This window comes from Trachypithecus francoisi, unplaced genomic scaffold (assembly GCF_009764315.1).
Source record: "Trachypithecus francoisi isolate TF-2019V2 unplaced genomic scaffold, Tfra_2.0 Lachesis_group11, whole genome shotgun sequence".
Taxonomy (NCBI): domain Eukaryota; kingdom Metazoa; phylum Chordata; class Mammalia; order Primates; family Cercopithecidae; genus Trachypithecus; species Trachypithecus francoisi.
The window spans coordinates 57675667-57692474 of record NW_022681456.1 but is presented as its reverse complement, the minus strand read 5'-3'; the positions used below and the strand labels follow the sequence as shown (position 1 = coordinate 57692474).

The window sequence follows — 16808 nt, the reverse complement described above, 5'->3', positions numbered from 1 at the left end:
GCCCAACCACCTGATCCATACTCTCATACACACGGTCTTCAGTTTTACTCCTAAAATATGAGAGAAAACTTCTATTCACCTCCCATTGTATATAACATTCCAATTCCTTACCCTTGCATGGCAAGTCCTCCACAGAATGGGTCCTGCTTGCTTTATTTTGACTCTCTTTCGGTTCAACCTTGAGTGAATGCCATGCATATATCTACTTGTCCTCACTGCCTCCAATTTACTTTCCCAAATCCTCTGTAACCTTTCATTCTTCAAAGGCCAATTCAAATCCTACCTCTTAGATTTCCTCTGGCTAATTCCTTTCTAATCACTTCAAACTCTGATGCGTAGTTACCAGATTTTCACATCTATTCTTTTTGAGACGCAGTCTCGCTCTGTCGCCCAGGCTGGAGTGCAGTGGTATCATCTTGGCTCACTGCAAGCTCCGCCTCCCGGGTTCACGCCATTCTCTGGCCTCAGCCTCCCGAGTAGCTGGGACTACAGGCACCCACCACTACACCCAGCTAATTTTTTTATTTTGACAGAAATTACAAAACGGGGTTTCACCATGCTAGCCAGGATGGTCTTGATCTCCTAACCTTGTGATCCACCCGCCTTGGCCTCCCAAAGCACGTCTACTTCCCTAAGTATCTAAGATCCTGGATGAGTGTTTTCACCATTGTACCTAACGGAGAGCTGATTGACAGCACTTATGAGGGGAAATGACTAATGTTTTGTCTGGAAACTCATTGTTACTATTCAAAACTGGCAAGCAGGCTATCTTATTATTATTAACAAGTAACCAGGGAGTCTGATGATTTGTAAACTTATGGTAATTAATTAGCTTTGAAATGACAAACGAAAATATGGAACTGGATGAAGTGGAGCAGAGAGGAAGGTAATCCAATGAAGGAGGCTGAGAGACCCAGTATTACATTGTCACAAAACTGCAATCACTCAAGTGTTGATATTCTGGCTCTGGGTCTTTGGGGTGACAAGATACCCCAGTAACTAACAGTGGAAGCATTGCTCTGGCTGAACAGCAATCCTCTGTCCCCTCTTAAGAGCCCAAGAACACCTATCACCTTTCCTAAGTCTGTTTCTACTCTGAAACCAGGTAAATGCACCCGTTGTTTGCAACTCAAATATCTAATTGACAGTCACTTGGGCAAATACCTCCACTTAAGGAACTAGATTCCAAGGATATTTCCCTCTTTTGCTGTCATTTTTCCATTGCCACAGAACACACAGCCTGAGGTCATAGGCTGTTCAATTTGATCACTATTATCTCTGTAAGAAAAAAAAATATCCAGTAATGGGCAAATACCTTTCTTAGGTGATAGAGGACATATACCAGTGTGCAGATAATTCTCCCAAAAAATATGAGAATAAAGAAAAAAGGTGGTAGTGGTGCTACCTTAGAAGAGGAACTCAGGCTTCAGAGAGGGTAGGTTTCATTACAGACAACGTAATCCAAGAGTAAAAGCGATAAAAGAATTCTGTGGGGTAGCCAGACTCAGAAAGATGGAATAACACTTTTAAAAAAGATAAAACCCAGGAAACGTTTATGGCAAGCTTGTACGTTGCCACTAAACCTACCAGAAAATGCAAATCCCATTAGAGACCCCTATCACAATTTATAACTATCTGATTTAAGTAAACCACTGTTGAGTAACAATGAGCACCCCTTAAACAGGTCAGAAACCAGAAAACACATAATGGTTTTTATTTCTAATGAGATTTCATTTACTATTAAGGCATTGTCTCAACCTCATTTGTGCATGCATGGTTCTGAGAAAGGTTATCATGCAAAATGAAATAAAAAGCCTTGGGCAAAGTAGGACTCCAATCATAATTAATCCTTTTGGGCTGTATTTAAAGAAAATTACTTTTCTCAGCCCTGTTCACTTATTTCTGAAATGCAGTCATTTGCCTTATGCTTCAGGATATCCTTGATCAAATAATCCTTCTCTAAATCAACTTATTTCAACATATGTGGCCAATGTGGCTGTCATCCTAACCTCTCCTGGTATTCACACCCAGCTCTCCTTTATTTACTACCATACTTTTGGCACTGTGAGCATAAACCATAGGTTCTTCTTTTTACAGGAGAGGTTGGATGCCAGTAGCCTTTAGCCTCCTTCAACCCATCTTGTACCTTGAACCTGGACAAGACGTATAGAGCCCCAGCAGTCACTTGATAATAAACCAACTTGCAACAAAAATAATGAAAGCCAGTCTGAGAACCATGAAGCTCCCATATCAGTCCCAGAGTCTATGTCTAAGCCTAAGAGAAAAACCTATATAAGCCACATTGTATTGGGGCTGTGTTATACATTATAATAAATACAAACTCTTCAGGGCAGGGGAGAGAACAAGGAAAAAATATCTGAATGTTGTTTAAATGTAGATTAACTCGGGTCTCTAAAATATTTCATATTCTGAAAGCTCTAGCCTAAAGAACATGCTTATTTAACCACTAGTTGTGTGACACAAATATCTACAAGGCAGTGCAAAGTGTAGGCCCATCCAAATGCTGGCTCCAACACAAATCAACTGTGTCCTTGTTAAAGTTACTTAACTTCTATCCTTACGCATAAAAAGGGAATATCCTCAATTAAGTATGATTAAGGCATTATTTTTATTATCTTAATGTTAAATGGACATTTAGTTCTCCCAAAATTGCTGATTAATACTGTCAACTGAAATCTCACTAGTTTAAAACTATACATGGATTAGCAATGAACTTTTTTTCTCGAAACTTCTCAGTCTAGTTATAATATACCCAACTTTTGTAAACACATGTGTACTTAATGGTCACCTTATATATACCACTTGAGGTTCCTTTACCAATAAAGCTTGACATTTTTGTCTGAGTTCACTATGTATTTATCTGGAAATCTCAATTGTCCAACTATAATTCAAGTAAAAGATTCCAAAATGATGGGAAAAAGTTTATGGTTTTTTCCCTAAAGGAGGCATACAATATGTAATCTATTACAATATAAGTTTTGGAGGTTGTTTTGTTATGCAGTAATTGCAACTATTGATATGCCTTCCCCTGAACAGCTGACTCTTGAATATCAAACTTGAACTAAGAGGGTCCACTTACACACAGGTTTACTTGTCTCTACCACACCTCAGACAGCAAGACCCCCCTCCTCAGCTACTCATGAAGGCAATGAGGATTGAGACCTTTATAATCCAGTTCCACCTGAGAGTAAATACATATACATACATACACACACACACACACACACACACACACACACACACACACACAGATACAGATTCTGTTGCCCAGGCTGGAGTACTGTGGCACCATCTCAGCTCACTGCAACCTCCACCTCCCAAGTTCAGTCAATTCTTGTGCCTCAGCCTCCCAAGTATCTCAGACTACAGGCGCGCACCACCACCACGTACAGCTAAGTTTTGTATTTTTAGTAGAGACAGGGTTTTGTCATGTTGGTCAGGCTGGTCTCAAACTCCTAACCTCAAGTGACTGGCACGCCTCAGCCTCCCTAAGTGTTGGGATTACAGGCATGAGCCACCGCACCTGGCCATGATAACATATTTTTGATTCCTTAACATTTTCTCTAGCTAACTTTTTACAGTATATAATACACATAACATACAAAGTGTGTGTTAAACGTCTTATTGGTAAGGTTTCCACAGTAGGCTATCAATCAAGTTTTTGGGGAAACAGTTTATATATAGATTCAATTGAGGGAAGCTGGGGCCCTTAGTCCCTGCATTATTAAAGGGCCAACTGTATACACAATCCAGCTTTGTTTCATTGGTTTTCTCAATCTGCACGAATGTAACAACTACAAAAGACTTTAGGAGACTGAACTACTGGGAATCAATCATTTGACTTGCTACACAGTCCCATACGGGATTATGGTTGGTACATCGAATAGGTCTAGATAAATCCTAACAGACCTATACAAAACTTTACTGTACACTTACCATGTTCCAAACCCAGTGCTGGAAATTAGGAAACTCATTAATGAGCAAGTATTTCTAGAGTACATTTTGAACTGGTATAGTACAGTTCAGACTTACAGAACCAGAGTAGGTACGAATGAAAAGGAGATTCTATGCTGAACTAGTAAAACACATGCACAAAAAAGTCCAGTGGCAGAAGTAAAAGAAAAGGTAGTCAAGCAGAGCTGAAACAGTATAAATGCAGGTTAAATACACTGGGCTGTTGATCTCCAAGTTGCTGTCGAACTTCTGGCACTCACATGTTTATCACACATTCCCAGTTCCTTTTTTTCGGCTTTAAGTTTAAAACATGTAAGAAACTGGCTGGGCATGGTGGCTCACGCTTATAATCCCAGCACTTTGAGAGGCTGAGGTGGGAAGATCACAGGAGGTCAGGAGTTCGAGACTAGCCTGGCCAAAGTGGTGAAACCCTATCTCTACTAAAAATACAAAAATCAGCTGGGCTCAGTGGCGCATGCCTGTAGTCCCAGCTACTCGGGAGGCTGAGGCAGGAGAATGGCGTGAACCTGGGAGGCAGCGGCTGCAGTGAGCTGAGATCATGCCACTGCACTGCAGCCTGGGCAACAGAGTGAGACTCTATCTCAAAAATAAAAATAAATAAAACATGTAAGAAGCTAAAAAGCAATGCTTTTATTTTATGCAATATTTTATCCTGAGTTTCAAAATAATAAAACTCAATTTGTTCTAGGACCCACAAAACTTAAAATGCCCAATTTCCCATACAAAAATTAAACAACCAGACTGACTTATTTCCCGCCAGCAATCGATTATTTCTAAATACCCCATTTATTCTTTTATTCAGACTGTTGAGGATGACGTGGTCAGGCCTCAATATACCCACTGTAAGTCAAAAATATCATAAGTCGAAGATGTGTTTAATATAAAGTTAAAGTCTTAAGTCAAACCATTATAAGTCAGGGACTATCTGTACTAAGATTTTAGTGAATAGCTTAATTTTTGTAAACTGGAAAACCTGACAATATGAGGTCAAAAGGAAGAAACACAAGATACAAAGCATACTGTATTTTTGAAAATGTAATACATCAATCAAAATTTCTTATGAATAAACACTTACCCTTGAGTAAAACAATTTCATATACCAACAAGGATGTTTCCATTTATGTAAAGTCATGTAAGCGATCCTCAATCAGTCCAAGAACTTTTTTATCCAGGTTATATTTTAATATCTGGAGTTTTAATCCAGCATACAAAAATCAGCAGTATACATCTATTAAGTTAATTGCAGTATTATTTCACCATCACCATTTACATTTACTTTTCAGGTATCAGAGACTTAGTGCTTTAAGTAGCAAATTACCTAAATTATGAACACTATTTCCAAAAACAAAATTGAGCTCGTAATTACCAAGTGTATATGTACAGTGCAGAAGATTTAAAAAAACTGAATTGGCATATATTTCTCTTTTCTAAAGCTCCTATGAAGAACTTACGCTCTTCTGTACTATCAATGTATTCTGTACATTTAAAATAACATTTGTTTTGATTTAAAGTCAAAAATATAAAGGCTTAAATTTTTATAAGACTAACCCATGAAAAACGAGGCAAATTTTAAACCAATCCCTGAAACCAAAGCATTCAACTATTTGAATATTAGTTCAATGTTTCTACATAGCACGATAAGATTTTCACAGTTACTCAAAGTTTTGTCTTTATTTTTAATAATGGGAATGGCCTACAATTACAATAAACAGTTAATTCAGTTATCTTAGGGGCCTTACCATATCATTAACCTATTCACACAACAAAAATATTTCTATGAAAGTTAATATATCCTTTCATGTTTAAGTGTGCTAAAACAGAAATAGAGGTAGAATCCCATTTTTCTTAAGTACCACTCTATTAGCCAATTCCACACAATTAAAGTATTTTTGCAACCTAAAATAGTGATGCTAATACTGTTTCAGTAAGCTAGATTTACTAATTTAAGAATCCTAAGAAATTATATATGTGGCTTTCATACATCCATGTTAAACTATCAAATGATCAATTTGTGGAATATGTGGAACACTTACCATATTTGAGTGACCATAAAGCAAACAACACTAAATTTTTTTCTAATCAGTGTTCTTTATAAGTGACTATATGATACTTCACCATTTCTAACAGGAAAAAAAAAATGAGACTTACTTGGCAGTCTGCATGGGCTGCTGGAAACTACAGAGTGTAAAGACAAATCTTCAAGTGTCTCAAAAATGTTTGTAGATAACTCAGAATAGTAACTCAGAATATAATCTATCGGGAACTATGGAATTCCATGTTAGTCTTCAAATAATAAACTCCACTTAGCAGGGATTGTGAGATTGCTCTTAAAATTATGGATTTACAGAACACAGTGGCCTCAGCACAAAACAGCTCACTCTAGACATCACTACTCTCCACTCTTCAAAAAAAAAAGTATATATATTCATTAAAAAACACCCAAAATATCACCAGTACATTTTATAAAATTAAATCCAAATTTTATTAAGGATTTCAAGTTACATACTTCAAATTTCTAGAATGGAATGAAATCATTTTGGAACTGGAAAAATGGCATAAACACTGACATCCCTTAAGAAAATTCTTCTGCAAACCACATCCCCATTATGTAACAAGACTAGGTATTATCTACACCTTCACTTTGGCAATAGCTATTTCCTAAAGAATGAAAAAGATGATTTTGCTACTTCAGTTCATTAAAAATGGGATTCTATCTTTAAAGTTCAGAAAAAGCTGCATTTCGATGAGCTATAGTTAAAAAAAAAAAAGCACATAGTGTCTAATCAAAGCAAAGGAAATCATTTTGAAAATAAAGAGAAAAAAGCTATTACAATTGGTTAAGGATTTCCAGTAGTAAGTTAAAATCTCAGGAGAGGAATGGATAGCACTACAAACAATGTGTTCACATTCCAAGACCTTAACACTAACATCTCAAAAAGGAAGTTTTCACTAATTCTAAAAATGAATTCAATGTAATTTTATTAAGAGCAGGAAATCTAGACCTTCCTCTAATGACAATCCAATAATCCACCCTTGCTGTCATCAAAAGTTCAACCCCCAAATTAACAGTAATTAGCCTGAGGTATTATAAATGTGGCTCTACAGTCTGAAATTTAATGGCATCTTTTGTCAAAAATAGTCTTATTTCCACTTTAAGTCTCATGACAATACTATAGTGCTATCCCTGTAGTATTTACTACAATACAGTCATCAAAAATATCTGAAAAAAAATCTTGGACCTTGTGAAATAGTGCATCCATCCACTTCTACAAAAATAGGAGCCACGCAAAGATCTAAAAGAGTGCTGACTGCCCAGATCCAGAACAGATGTACTTAACCTTTGTTTTCCAGTTTAGTTATCAAAGCGTGGTGTGAACAAAATGCTGAGTGTCACACTGGCGTTACAAATAGGCCCAAAATTTTGAGCTTTTAACAAGATTGAGAAACATTATATGAGATTTAACTCAATATGCCTTAACACATCCATGAGGTAGTTAGGTAAACAGTACTACCCATTTTAATACACAGTAAACAGAAGCATGGGTTTAAGTGACATATTCATACTTTAAGCAGTAAGAATTAGAAGAAACCACAGAAGCTTGGGGCCTTCTCTCTAGCTCTAACCCAAAGAAAATGAATTAAAAAAAAAAAAGCATCAAATCACTTAAGATTTTCTTTTTTCCACACTTGCTTATTAGTATAGTATCTCATGCCAAAGCTGGTACCCTTTTCTTCAACAATGTGGTAAAAACTGAGTATAACCCTTAATTCAAGGAAGGTCTCTGCTTCTACCTGAATTGGTACAAAATTAAGACATTATCTTGTAAAAACTAAAATTGTATTTGAAATTTTTATTTTAGGCTGCAAAAACAGAAACAACAAGCAAACAAACAACAAATAACTTGAAAATAGGCTTGTCAAATGATGTAAATTCATCCTTTCCAGGGAAGCAGAAGGTAGACCCTACCACAAAGAAAAGATGCTTAGTTAATGGAGGTTAAATTTAAAAGTATAGGTAAATTCAGGCTAACTTCTGAAAATCCCGTTTTATTCACCTCACTGTGGTACCAGTAACTACACTGAGTCAGGTTACTTTACAGTTAACTATGTCACCTAACACACAATAATCCACTAACAATCTAACACAGTTATTGGGTGTGGTCATACTGGAAATTCTTAACCATATCGTTGTCTTGCCAATTTTTTTTTTTAACAATACATTATCTTAGTATAAGTCACTGCATTTCTGTAACAAAGTAATGAAAGGCACAGCTAATCCAAGCGGACTTAACCCTATTCAACAACCAGCTGAAAAAATACTTTGGTTCTTCAAGGAAAAAAAATCACGAAAAAAAAAGATATTTCCTTTAACAGTTGTTAATTTTCATAGCTGTACTCCAAGAGCTACATAAAAATATTCCAGAAGAACCAAATTATGTAGCAATGAATGAACATGCGTGACAGAATTTGTGCATTCAACATATCTGGCAGAAAAACTAGCTAAAATGCTAGGTAGAACAAATTGGTCTTTAAAATATCAGTTTCCTGTCCTTTAAAAAAAAATTACCTAGTCTACCAAGAAAATACAAAAACATAAGGCTGTAAGTAAATAAGAGTTGTGTTTAGGCTATTACAGTGCAGGTTATCCTCAAGGCCACATACATCCTGCTTCACTGCTGCTTGCACTCTGCTGGGTTTTGATCCTTCTGTTAAAGGAAAACAAGAAGTCAATCTATCTTCTTCTACCTGCTTCAGTGAATTTCTCAATAGTAATTACTGCCTTAATTATAACAGTAGCTCACTGTTGTCAAAAGAAATGGTATAGGACAATGATGGTAAATTATTTTATTAGCAAGTCACTGAAATGCTAAAATCAAGCTCAAACTTTACACTGTAGAATTAACTCCATAAAATGACACACACTAAACCATAATCTTAAAAAATAAAGTTACCAAGCAATTTATGTTAGTTATATTACCAATCAGCTTTGCTTTTACTAATCCTAATATAACAAATTTTAAGGAATAATAGACTAGGACTCTCAGGGACTGAGTAAGAGTAGTTGGAAGGATCTAACAAACCGCACTGCTCCCCAGTTCCCAAACACTCCTACCACCAGATCTTTTAAAAACCTTTATTTTCTAATGCTTAAGAACTGTTATAATTTATCCCATTAAAATAGAATCCTAGGGATCACTGTACCTGAAACTATAAAAAGTACAAAGTCCAAACAAAAAACAACGTTTCTTAGAAAAAGGTCCACTGAAATTATGTGTACTGTTCAAAATGCCAGTGGGACTGAAAAAAGAAAGTTATCCAGTCAATAGGCTTTACTTATTAAAGACTTTAACGGACAGAAACTTGATATTCAGAAACACCAACTCTTACTTTAGCTGTCTTAAATTTAATAGAAAGCAGCACTAATTTTGCTCACCTTTGGGTCATAGTCTGGATCATTTTCCTCATCTCCTTCTTCTTCCCCTTCCTATATTAAAGTTCAAAATGCATCCATGAAGTATGTACATAGTAGGTAAATTGGCTCATAATGTAGGGAAAATTTAATACAAGTTACTCTACGGGTCAACAGATTTTCATGATTACAGAGTGTGACGATAATACACAATTTAATCTGAAAGCTTCTAATATGAAAAATTTCCCAACACAACTTGAGACATCCAGACAGCTTTTATTGAAAATAGTTACTGCAGCCAACGTTGGAAAAGTTTACTGCAGCTTTTGACTTCTTCAAAGAGCTGATAACCCTGCAGCAGAACAAAATTATTTGAAATAAAAAAATGTTGCTGAGTTTTGCAATTTATTTATTGAAACCTTATACATACATTGTTTGGCTGTAGAATTCTAAAATCATGTTTTCCAAAATGTTTTTATCCCAAATCACAGAATGATTATAGCAAAGGAATACATAAGTCATTCAATTTGCTTCTCAATGTGTTAACCACAGAGAATTATTTGCTCATTTGGTAAACATTACCTCATCCGCTTCTTCACCTTCTTCATCATACTGAAAAGGAAAAACAGCGTAAGTGTTGAGTGAATGTAACACACATTTCAGAGTAGCATTAGTAACATTCATCACTGTAAAACTAGTATCTTAAAAGAGAAAACCTACTTTTCTATCAAGGGGCTGATTATAAATTAACATATAGTGACTGCAATAATCACTCAGCTCACTGCCAATTTATAATAAAGAACAGAGTACAATCATGTGGATAAAATGGGTGATCAGACAAGTATTACTGTAAATATTACTCACCCACACTTAAGTGTGGAATGCACTGTACAAAAAGGACCTAAAGCCTACTCTAACAACTGCCGTTTAGCAATAAACATATCCAAAACATCTATATGCAGCCTAATCTTAACCTAATCATCACTCAATACTACCTTGAATAGAAATTCTATGCCTCCCAGTAAATGTTTTCTTGTGCACTAAGAAAAGTCCTAGTTCCGTGAAGTCAAGGCAAGGGCATAATAGATCTATAGCACTAACCAAACATAAAAAAGTTTCACAAACTCAGAACAATCTCATTAGCATAGAATTAAAAGCTAAATGAATCCAAAAATCCTAAGGAGACATACTTAAAACCCAGAAAAGCTATATACAGAACATCAGTAATTAGCCTAACTTTGAATTATATTATGTCCTGTTTCTTAAAAACTAAACTCATCTATTACCAATTCTGACCACTATACCCTCACCCAATTATTTCTTTGCAGGATTCAAATTCACTTACATCATCATCATCATCTTCAATAGCTTCTCCAGTAAAATATAACACTGATCTCGGGATTATACGCTCACGTAAAAAGTGACCAATTTCGAAGTCTGCAGCAAGGATAGCTTCAGCATCATCATCCTATTTTTAAAGGAAAACAAAAGCAGAAAATTTAGGAATAACTGTGTTACTTAACGTGGCAATGTAAGACTCTTAAAGAGGCTGGGTGTTATGGCTCACACCAGTAGTCCCAACACTTCAGGAGGCCAAAGCAGGAGAATCACTTGAGCCCAGAAGTTCGAGAGCAGCCTAGGCAACATAGTGAGACCCCCGCGTCTCTACAAAAAATAAACAATTAGCTGGGCAGGGTGGCACATGCCTGTAGTCTCAGCTACTTGAGAGGCTGAGGTGGGAAGATTGCTGGAGCCCAGCAGCTTGAGGCCGAAAAAAAAAAAAACCTCTTCAGTTTAAATTACATGACGAAGGGAGGAAATGCTCAACTTTACTTTTTACTTTCCATGATTTTTCTCACACCATGTTAACAAATGATTTGTCATTTTTAAATTTCCTTAATAACTTTTCCAAGTTTTTAACAAAAAGAAAATAAGCTAGCAGGCCAGTATGCATACTAAGAAATTGTGAAGAATAAAAATTAGAACTGTTTACTTAGTTTTTGCTGGTTTAAACAGAAATACATAAAAGCAATTGTTACATATGTCTGCAATTTTCCTTTGCCCCTAGCACTTTGCTTTTTCAGAGACAGGGTCTCACTGTGTTGCCCAGGCTGGTCTCAAGTGATCCTTCCACCTCTGCCACCGGAGCCGCTGGGACTACAGGTGCCTGAAGCTGTACCTGGCTTAGGACTTCTATTTAATGGCAAAGCACAGGGTAAAAGTGGGTCTGACATTATTTACAATTAAAATAATTCCACTTTGGCAGGGCGTGGTGGCTAGCGCCTGTAATCCTAGCACTTTGGGAGGCCAAGGCAGGCGGATTACCTGAGGTCAGGAGTTCAAGACCAGCCTGGCCAACACAGTGAAACCCCATCTCTACTAAAAATACAAAAAATTAGCAGGTTCAGTGGTGTGCGCCTGTAATCCCAGCTACTCAGGAGGCTGAGACAGGAGAACTGCCTGAACCCAGGAGACAGAGGTTCCGATGAGTGGAGACTGCGCCACTGCACTCCAGTCTGGACGACAGAGCAATATTTCATCTCAATAATAATAATGATAATAATAATAAAATAAATAATCCCACTTTAAGTTCTATGATACTAAACAATGAGCATGCCCTCTGTGAATTCCATGAATGTTTGAGTCAACAACATCATCTAATAAATAAAAAAGTCCAAAAAGGGGGTGGGGAGGAATTCAAACCACAGGTGGAGGTTTTCTATCCATAACTAGACTGTTTTGTCATCATCAATATTTAGTAACAAAAAAAAAAATAGAATTTGAACACAAACTCCAACACATCCACTGATACGAAAATAGTGTGATGCTCTATCTTACTACTTAAAGTAGTTTTTTCTCACCTGAAACTCAACACTGCTTTATGTTCTCTTTTTTTGTCCTGTAAGCCAAGCCAGAAATACTTACTTTTGCCTTTTACAGATTTGTTCTAAGCCTTAGCCAAGAGTATTCCAATTCAAAAGTATTCAGTTATGGTTAATTTCTAATTCCATATACGGACAAACTATTTAAACTATCTCAGTTAATTTAAATTCAAAATCATGCCCAGAAGAAAACCAAATTCAAAACATACCTGCCATACCTTGCGTGTATAGACTTTCTTTAAGGTTGTTCCTCAGTTCAGGCTATATGGCAGGAACATTTCATGGTTCTCTGCCATATGCCATATATATGAACATACATAGTCACAATATGAAATCATATTTACATTGGGGTAACAAATTCAGGAATGCATTCTAACCATAATGTAGTTAGGAATATAACAGTATAAATGACTTAATACATTCTGGTTTTACTAAGGAAGACAATAGTTTTGAAAAGTTAAATCTCGGCCAGGCGCGGTGACTCAAGCCTGTAGTCCCAGCACTTTGGGCCGCCGAGACGGGCGGATCACGAGATCAGGAGATTGAGACCATCTTGGCTAACACGGTGAAACCCCGTCTCTACTAAAAAATACAAAAATCTAGCGGGGCGAGGTGGCGGGCGCCTATAGTCCCAGCTACTCGGGAGGCTGAGGCAGGAGAATGGTGTAAACCTGGGAGGCGGAGCTTGCAGTGAGTTGAGATCCAGCCACTGCACTCCAGCCTGGGCGACAGAGCAAGACTACGTCTCAAAAAAAAAAAAAAAGAAAAGTTAAATCTCTCACAGCTTTGTAAGTTTCAAAAGAAAAGAAAACCTTAAGCTTTTTATCTCAGTGTTTCTCAGTAGAGGCACTGATATCATTCTGAATGGAATTATTTTTCAGATCCAAAATGTCTGCCCCATGCATTGTAGGCCTCAGAACTCAATGTAACAACCATCCCACTCTCCACTTGAAATTCGGTGCTTTAATTTCAAATATACTTAACAATTCAATAAATAAATAACAATTCAACTTACCAGATCTCCACTCTCAGGAACTGCAAAATTGAGAAAAGAAATTACAATGAATAAGAAGCTAGACAATGCTTATTATAAAATAACCACTAATACTCAAGCTAAAACATTATTTACCTTCAGGAGGGGCAAAAAAATTAAAGAAAGAGTCATTGGAAACTGTTTTAGTCACAGTACGAACTGTCCCACGTCCCTTGTGTTTCTGCTTCTTCTTAATGGTTTTCAAAGTGACATTCTTTCCTTTTTTCCAATCTATCTGGCACCTTGCAAAACAAAGAAGAAAAATCTATTACAATTGACAATCTTTCAACTGCTGAACTTTTAGAAGTAAATGTTCTATTTAGATTTCAAATTTTAGAAGGGTGAATTGCTTCAAATGTTTTCTATAGCAGTATAAAGGGAAAAATTTTATTTCTAATCAAATACTTAAAATAAACATATTTACAACTAGCATAAACACACAGTATAATTTAAAGAAGCATTCCTTTGCAGAAATATATGTGAGACAGTCATGGGCCCAAGGAGAATTACAGGAAAATTGATAAGAACTTTTCAGAAAACATAGTACCAAAATGTTCAGAGACAGACTATGTACATATATCAAACTGAAAATAACCGAGTATACAAATCAAGTATAACAAAAACAGAAAAAAAACATTTTGTTAAGGTAGTAAAATTAAACTCACCCTGTACAACCCATAATTTCTGGTCCATCAAAAGAAAAGGGATCAGAATCATCTGGTTCTGACCTCATCCTGTATGTCTTCGTCAGCACTTCATTTGTAAAATATTCATTGGGTTCAAAGTGAAATTCTAAGACAAAACTCTGGGGAGAGGAAGCATTAAAAATCAGTTAAATACCTACCTCATACATTTCAATACTTTAGTAAATACAGCTTAATCGGTGTTTTTTTATAAACATATATAATATTCTAAATGGTAATTTTTTTTCTACTCTGAAATACAATCTTTTTCTTTTTGAGACCGAGTCTTGCATTGTTGCCCAGGCGGGAGTGCAGTGGAACAATTTCAGCTCACTGCAACCTTTGCCTTCTAGATTAAAGTAATTCTTGTGCCCCATCCTCCCAATTATCTGGGATTACAGGTGTGTGCCACCACACCCAGTTAATTTTTGTTTAGTACAGACAGGGTTTCACCAGGTTGGACAGGCTGGTCTTGAACTCCTGACCTCAAGTGATCCACCCACCTTGGCCTCCCAAAGTGCTGGGATTACAGGCGTGAGCCACCACGCCCAGCCCTGAAATATTTAAGAATGGAACAGACTGTCAGATAAGCCCCAAATTATGCTAAAATCAAAAAAATTATGTTAAAATCAAAATGAGGTACAAATTGAACTGAATAAAGCTTAGTTTCAATTTACAACTACTAAATAATTAACATGTTTACACAACAGGCTAGGCACACCTGAATAAAGTGACCATGTTGTCTCCCTTACTCCCCAACTACCGGAGGAATCAGGCTTTTAAATAGCATACTAAACGTGAACTTGACACAGAAAAAGCCCAACCCTAAGCATCTACAGCCTATATTCTTAGTAGTTTTGCCCATAGTTGACATTAACACTGGTGGTTTGGTGGACAGGTTGTTTGCTGATCTGTCCTCTAACTAATCAGTTTCATGTAATTCCCAAGTTCATTAACGCAGAAAAAGTACTTATTCACGTTCCCTTGGCATTATTTTTATCCACTTATCCAAGAACAGGGATCGCCTGTGTTTCAAACACAGTTTATGTTCAGAAAGAGGAAAAGGAATAAATACTGCCTCACAATTAGCAGCATCCAAATATTTATTCACTACAACCAAGAGCACCAACCTTACCCTTGAATGTTATCTTTTTAAAAGTTTCTATTTATTTACCTGTAAGCATGTTACAAAATTATAAATATTTCAAAGTTCTCTTACCATAGGCTGGCCAGCATCTGAGAACTTCACTTTAATATCTTTCAAGTGTTTCAGAATAGGTTCATCATGTTCCTTCAAATTAAAAAAAAATAATAAAAATGAGTAACATGGCATTTGAGGATTGTGTTCTATTACTACACAGACACTAGCTGACTGAGACATAATATATTTTAAAGTAGTTTTGTACAGCAATTACGAACCTTCAGACTTACTCTCCAGGTTATGGCTTATACTAAAGCTAATTTATACTGTAGTTCTACTGCCACTGGTAGAGAAAAAGTGTCCAAATAGAACAACTAAATCATTATATAGGCTGAAAAATTAAAAATCAAGTCTAAATAAGGCATATCTGCTTCAAAAATGTTTCCTGATTATAACTGCTGCCTTTTCCAGCTGCTTGTCCCCTTCCTCCTGGTCGTTCCTTTTCCACTTTGCTAAAGTAGAATTGTGACAAGTAGTAATTATGTGGAAATCATTTCCTTTTCTCCATGTAACTTCCAACAATGACAAGACAGGGCAACATGTACTACTACAATGTAGACGGTAGGGGTAGGGGCTCACTCAAGAAATGCTTGAAGCAAAGTTTCCCAAAGGTGACAACTATTATGGTTTGCCAGAGAATGTAACCACTGTGAATGAGTTTAACATCTTTATAGCATTCTTTTAAAATGCAAATTTCTCCTGGAAGAGTTAAGGGAATTGTATAATTGCAGCTGTAAGAATAACTTTCCCATCATACTTCCATACTAAGTATGTAAAGACAGAAGGCACAGGGTAATGAGAAAACACCAGTCGACAATGAGCAATTATCAATGGGACCATTTCATTATCTCATTTTTTAAAATAAACTGTAATTTATTTGATTACATTAATAAAAGCTATAATTTCCCTTCTACAGATATTAACTGTTTAAAAAGTAAGCAATCATTCTAGAAAGATCAACACTGAAGAGAAGAGTCATCACAGCCATTTAAACTTCAAAAGTTTACCCTTCAAAGTAAACTGGTACGTTTATGAATAAAATTACCTGAACCATATCACTGAGCAAGTCAACATTCTTAAAAACAGTTAACCAAAATTCAGGAATTCCTTTGGGGTCTTCTTTTTCTTCATCCTTTTTCTCATCTTCGATCTTGGCCTTTTCTTTCAACTCCTCCTTGATAAGTGACAGCAAACATTATGTAATACATAGATTAGACCTCTTGATAAAGTAACAAAGGTATAAAAACAAAAACGCACAGTCACCAGATATTACCTTCAAAGTTCTAGTCTATCTGTGTAAACACTGCCATTGTCCATAACAAACCTCAATTAATCCCATCAAAATTACTGCTACCACACCCCTCCAAAGAGAGCCACTAAAGTGACCAAGATCTGTAGGAAAAACCATTTTAGTTTAAAAAAAAAAAAAAAAAATTTAAAAAACTAATTAAAAATGAAGACTTAAGCATAGTAAATAAGAAAAGCAACAGAAATACTAACTTGGTCCAATGCCTCACCCCATGGTGTTATTAATCAACACATTATATTCTCTTTACTAAACAACATAAAATAGCAACGCTAGAGAGTTGGATCACTTAACACA

The 16808-nt window shown here is 36.1% G+C and overlaps 1 protein-coding gene across 10 annotated transcripts in view; it reads right to left on the bottom strand.

The window, feature by feature from the left end:
• Positions 1–5156: 5156 nt before the first annotated feature.
• The window catches only part of NAP1L1 (nucleosome assembly protein 1 like 1), a 40724-nt gene continuing 29072 nt past the window's right edge, over positions 5157–16808 (bottom strand). For 4 of the 10 annotated variants that reach the window (XM_033221228.1, XM_033221220.1, XM_033221224.1 and 1 more), the window contains 10 exons: positions 16251–16379; positions 15224–15295; positions 13987–14126; positions 13418–13563; positions 13304–13323; positions 10752–10874; positions 9989–10018; positions 9431–9481; positions 8631–8702; positions 6451–7959 (listed from right to left, as the gene is read on the bottom strand). In XM_033221228.1, coding sequence (XP_033077119.1) covers positions 8667–8702; positions 9431–9481; positions 9989–10018; positions 10752–10874; positions 13304–13323; positions 13418–13563; positions 13987–14126; positions 15224–15295; positions 16251–16379 — 747 coding nt within the window. In that variant the 3' untranslated portion in view covers positions 6451–7959; positions 8631–8666. Of the gene's footprint in view, positions 7960–8630; positions 8703–9430; positions 9482–9662; positions 9759–9988; positions 10019–10751; positions 10875–13303; positions 13324–13417; positions 13564–13986; positions 14127–15223; positions 15296–16250; positions 16380–16808 lie in introns of those variants that run through there. The other 6 variants (XM_033221221.1, XM_033221225.1, XM_033221222.1 and 3 more) reach the window with 3 other exon arrangements.